The following is a 6,148-nucleotide window of genomic DNA, read 5'->3' on the forward strand; positions in this document are numbered from 1 at the left end:
GAGGAGAATCATTGTGATATCAAAAGGGCTATAATACTGAAACACTAAGATACCCAAAGCAACTCCACCTCCTATTAGCAGACAATAATAGATCTATAAATAGGTGATGGCCAAAAAATTAGTTTCATCATACCTTCCTCTTCATCTCTTTCAACATGTCTTCAAGACCCGCCCTTTCCGTACCAAGAGTCTCCAACTGCCTCTGCAAATATAGACAGCCAATTTGAAGAGACTCTCCATAAATAAGCTAAATGCAATAACAAGCTTGCTGATACAATCCAGTGAGAAAAGTCCCTCAAGACAACTGTGATCAAATGTGGAATTTTATTTCTATCTTCATAGTTTATAAATCTAATAGACAAATATACATATATATGTATATGTTTGTGTAAGAGTGTGTGTGTGTATATACACATACATACATACATACATACATACATACATATGCACACACACACATATATATATGAGATCAGAAATTACTCCAAAACATTGATGTGGCGATAATTCAATTAATTACAAACCATATGCATATAAAAACACAAAGGAATATTGTTTCAAACAAGAATTATAAAAGTATTTCAAGTCACTGGTTAACTAAAGTGCATTAAACTGGCTAGTGGCTACGTTAAATCATTAGACTGGTAAATCCAGAAGTGGGGGTTGTAATTGCATTTGATCAGGCATCTACAAATGGGAAAAACAATGTATCCATGCAATATCATAGATTCAGCAAATTCTAAAAGGTTCCATCAAGAAATAAATTATGTATATAAGAGCATAATTGTGTTGAAGCTATGTATTCATACAGCCATGCATATTATAGCCTCAACAATATGAAATTACCAATCTTTGCTTCAGGCCTCCCACTATAGCATCTTCAGTGGCATCCAAAGACATTATTGGCCTTGCCAGAGTTGGAAGGGCAGATTCTATCTATCAAAAATGAAAATGCACCAACATAAGGATTAAGATTCTATTAGCTTCAATGGGGATAGAAAGAGATGTAGTGTCTAAAATTGAAGAAAATTAAAATTATGCAGTACGCAATCCCAAAGTTGAAAATTTGATATTGCAAAAAAGTCATGACCAAGAAATTGATCAAGAATATGGTCAAAAGACCATTATTGTAATTTTTGAAGGTAATTTTAAGAAATGGATAGATCCATGATGTTCATCAGCAAAATGCACTATATATCAGTGATAGAAAATAATAACTGTATCTATGTTAACATAAGTATGAAGAACTCAAAATGAAAATTAAAATCTTGTCCAGTCAACTGACAACCACTAAGATGCAACTAAAAAAGTGAAAAGACAACTAATAAAGCAACTTGCTATCCATGATAATTATGTTATAATAAAATCAGCTTCAAATTTTGAAGATATAACAAGGTGAACAAAATTCATGTAACTATCTCTAAAAACTTACTGGACGACGATCAAGAATCGACATGAGTGCTGAATGTTCTCTCACAGATCTCTCAATCCGAGCATCACTCTCCGAAGCTTGCTTCAAATTTGCTGCAAACCTATTTAACCTGTCTAGCAAATTCTTTGTTAAGGTGCTAGATTGGGGCCTTGTCCACCGTGTTCCAAATTGAGTTCTAAATTGTGCATCCTCCATAGCCTCTTTCTGTAACAGCTCCTCAGTCTGAACTAACAAATCCTGGTTAACCCTCCTCAAATCTTTAAGTTGCTGTAGTTCACCTTCCAAGCCAGCTGGTCCACCACAATTCTGTACAGCCTCTACATCATTTTTCAATGCTAGAGGCAAAGTAGAATTTCCTTCCAAAGCAAGAATTGAATCGGGCAAGTCCATTTCCTTCAATCTCACTCGAGCTAGTTCACTTCCCTGCTGCAATTTCTCAGCTTGAGTTCTAATAACATCATCGACCATTTCAGTGTACCTAGAAAGAGCTTTTGCACTGTTATCAGGAACGAGACTTGCAAACATCTTATCCTTGCTAGCATCCAGCACCTCATTCATAGGCATAGGCTTCACCATAGAAAAAGTTGGAAGTGGAGGTAAAGAACTAGCAGGAGGAACCCTCATTAAGTAGACTCTATCATTCTCCTTCACGGCCTTCTCCAGGTTTTGAGTCAGGTTAGCTTCTAATTTAGTGATTGCATCCAAGAGCTGCTGAGCTGCCCCCTTGGGAGATGACTTTTTTGCTTCAGACAAAGAATTAACCCCACTCTTTAGACGTGCAATTTCTTCACCAATCTCATCTTTCTCATGCAGCTCTAAACTATATCTATAGCATGCCTCTGCATAAAATAAGGCAGCCTTTAGATGAAGATGAGCTATCCAGGCCTTCTCAAAATGTTGATTCAAAGGTGCATTATTCAATGCAACCAAAGCTTCCTCATAATACACGCCAACCTATTAACAAGACCATTTAAATTGATCATCAGATCCACACGTGAACAAAAAGACCTAATATTGTATGCCGCACTACATAAATTTCAACATTTACAATTTCTAAGGAAAATATGGCTTCCGTTATATGATATTAATAACCATAGCATGTGCTAGGCTGCTAGCAATGTAATTGAGTTCAGGCCTTGCACGTGTGAGAAATTAAGAGAGTTTGGAACAGCAGCATAGTAACATAAACTCAACAACCTGCAATTCCCAGAATTACATAGCTCCTTTTCAACAAAAACTGCTCCCAAGCCAACCCTACAGATCCTTAAAATAAATTGAAAAAATGTAGTTTTTCTTTTAGTGCTCAAGCTCCAAGGAAGCAATCCAATTATGTAAAACATGAGATAAAATTTATCCGAAACAAATGGACACTTTTGTGCCTTCGTGACTTCAATCTTACAGTACAACATATGCATCCTTACAAGTGCTTGCTTTTACTAGATTCCATCCTTTTGCTTAGAGATGTATTAAAAAATTAAGAACTCGTCTAAATTGCAAACTTCCCATCTGACAATTTCTCCAATCATTTCATTCAGGTATAGTACTAAATACAGTCAAGACCACGACATCGATACTAGATTTTTCAAATCAAATTCAGGCTAAGAACAAATGAATTATGAGGGCTTCAGGACCTAGGAAACTGAATGTACTCTGATCAACAATATCTCTGGTCTTTCAACAAAAATTCATATGTGCCATTTGTATGTTCACGAAAAAGTAATGTTGAAAAACATCCAATATATGATCCCAAAACATCAGCAACAGTCCAATTTCTACAAAGAAAACCAGAAGCAGCAAAAAGATAGGTCCCAGTTTGATGACAAACCTGTCTTGAAATCTTTGCACAGACCCCAGGACTGCTCCCCTTTGCTATGGTATTCTCGTACACGCACTCCTGTGCCTGGGCCAGCATCAGTCTCTCCAACATTCCAGCACATTCAACTGACACATCCAAGGTGGTCGAACCTCCAACTGACGCTTTCACCGCCACATTATCTCTTAGAAACACGAATGCCCCAGCAGCTGCTATAAATGAATGTGAAGCCTGCCTCCTCCCCTCCACAGCAGAACGATCAAAACTCAGTCCCATTTGACTGTGCACCGCCCCCAAATTAAACAATACCGCAGCTTTTTCTATACAAATTATGTGGAGAAATTTTTGACTCAGCTACAGATAAAGTCAAAATAATTCTTGCTCAAAGAGACTGAAATTATTAACATTACTATGTATTCGCAGAAAATCAAGGTCGCTAATTCAAGGGCATCTAGGGATAACACTAGTATATTTTACCATGTGTTAAGCATTTCTAACATTAAAAAAAAAAAAAAAAAAAAAAATTCATGTGCCAGAATGAATGCTCTGCTTAAACATTTTAAGCATGTTTAGCATCAATGTGTTTTGTACCCTATCCATGAATTTTAACAAAAACTTTACTGATCTTTTCTTTTCTTAGCAGATAAATGTGGAGCACCCCGCAGGCAATAGCAATTTAGTTATTTACAACCTAAACTATAGCACAATTGCTTTGTACTTAGCACAACAACACTTGCACTACTAAATAAAGAAAAAACTTGCGTATTCCTTCCAGACCAAGAATATTGCATAAAGAGTTGGAACCCATCAATATATATGTAATTTATAAAAAATACCTAAATGGATGTTCTGTTGAGAAGCCTTTTGTTTATTCTTAAACGCGTCGAACCAAGTAAAGGACACAGAATTGATGTGATCCTTGTCGGGTGAAATGGGGAACCTGGACTCGACTGCACAGAGGGCTTTATAGTAACGTTGCAAAAGGTCACGGCGAGCAGGCAACGAATCGGAGGGGCCTCGCTCAATATCTGATCGGAGCTCCTTAAGCGTCTGGAGATCGTCCTCCAAATTCTGGGCCTCGCGTTCCGAGTAATTGATGACTATGAAGTTGCGAAGCGGCCTGTACATATCTAACGAATTGGTTTTCTTCTCGAAGATCGCGAGCATGATGTTAGTGGTCGACGCCGTCGAAGTCGCCATCATAGGTGGTGGTGGTGGTGGGTGTTAAGGACCGAAATGGGGTTTAATTGATTGGATTAATTCATATAAGGATTTTTCGCAGAAATTGTAGTCAACGGGAGCTTTGGTTGAAATATTCTACTGCCGTGTTGTTTGGTGGAACAAAAGAACTTTGGGATTTTGTTTGGTGGCCATTTTTTCAAGAAAACATACATTTGCTATGTGTACAGCTGATTTTCTGACAGCCCACTTAATCCTACAATTATCTTAATCGCAGGGCTCGCGCGTGTAATGTGAGAGAACTGTCAAATAAGTTATAAAAAATTTTGTACACCTAACGTGCTTTTTAAAAAAAAAAATAAAAGACAAAACGAAGGTTCAATCTGTTTTAACCATTGTAAAATCGTGAGATAATTGTTAGATGAAATTGCACCCCATAGCATTTTTTGAAATGACATTTTCAAAAATGTTACTTTTTTTAAAAAAATCTTTGCAAAAATGTCAATTTTAATCTTTTGTGTCTTCGGAAAAAGTTTAAATACCATGCATATCATTAAGAGGGATGGATTTAATTGAGACTTTTAAAGATTATTTGAGATTTACAAAGTTTAGATGCATTCAAATAAAACTTTTAAAGACTCTCTAAAAGTTTATATGTATTCAATTAAGATGGGTATTCAATTAAAACATTTTAGAAGTTCCTTTATGATTTATTGGACTTTCAGAGACTTTTTGGTGGAAAATATAAGTAGAAAATCTCGAAACAAATCTCCCATCTATTGTGAGATTTCTAGAGTCAGCTTCCTCTCGTCTCTTTCACACTAAGGTTTTCTCCATCTCTTCCAACCAAGTACAAAAAAATTTATTTGAATATTTACTTTGAGTTTTTCTTTACTGACGAGGTATATAATGTTAGTGTAATTCTATTTGATTTCGGATTTATAAGTGAGAATGTCTCTGGTTTATAATTTCCCTTGATTTATAATTTTAGGTCTCAAGGTTGCTCTTCGAAGATGATCAATCTGTTGCTATGAGAACTTGCATGAATTTAGTGTTAATTGTTTTACCATATCATATTGTTTAGAAAATAATTGAAATTAGCATGAAGTATGCAGATGGTAATAATTTGTGAATGAAGCAATTGTTTACAACAAATATCTTTGGGAGCTCAATTGGTCAGTCCTTCCACTATTGAATTGGAGGTTTCGTGTTCGAAATTCTTCAACAGTAATATTTTATTTTTTTTTATAATTTTTGTATTTTAACAATTTTTATCAAAATAAATGAACGGAAGGTAATTCGAACTTGCTCCCTTTCTTAAATATATTAACCACTTTATCATTATGGTACTTATTGATTTTTAGCACATAATGTAACAAAATAATATATGCTCAATTTTACTGGTTTAATACAAGTAGAAATATTTTAACCGGTACTTTGTCCTTCTTCTTGATTTTATTTTTCTTTTCTTTTTTCCCTCTAATATATTGATTTGAGAGTTTAGTCAATTAATGTTGAATGAATTAGCAGGAAAATTAACCTTAGTGTCATAAGGAATCTCTCAACAAAACTTATTTAATTAATAAAAAGTTACATTTTTCGTTCACAAAAAATTAATTGCGAAAAAGTGGAATCATACAAGTACATAAAATTGATACAAGCACATAAATAATTTTAATTTTGTTAATATAATAATGTTTGTTTAAATAATTTTTAATTGTAAA

General features: G+C 34.9%; 1 protein-coding gene across 1 annotated transcript in view; it reads right to left on the bottom strand.

The window, feature by feature from the left end:
• Positions 1-4,623, bottom strand: part of LOC111392718 (vacuolar-sorting protein BRO1-like) — a 6,106-nt gene extending 1,483 nt beyond the window's left edge. The window contains exons 1-5 of the mRNA XM_023018111.1: positions 4,082-4,623; positions 3,258-3,565; positions 1,433-2,386; positions 847-936; positions 134-202 (exon numbers count right to left, since the gene is read on the bottom strand). Of these exons, the coding sequence (XP_022873879.1) occupies positions 134-202; positions 847-936; positions 1,433-2,386; positions 3,258-3,565; positions 4,082-4,448 (1,788 nt within the window). The 5' untranslated portion in view covers positions 4,449-4,623. The remainder of the gene's footprint in view (positions 1-133; positions 203-846; positions 937-1,432; positions 2,387-3,257; positions 3,566-4,081) is intronic.
• Positions 4,624-6,148: the final 1,525 nt, after the last annotated feature.

This window comes from Olea europaea, unplaced genomic scaffold (genome assembly GCF_002742605.1).
Source record: "Olea europaea var. sylvestris unplaced genomic scaffold, O_europaea_v1 scaffold969, whole genome shotgun sequence".
Lineage (NCBI taxonomy): Eukaryota > Viridiplantae > Streptophyta > Magnoliopsida > Lamiales > Oleaceae > Olea > Olea europaea.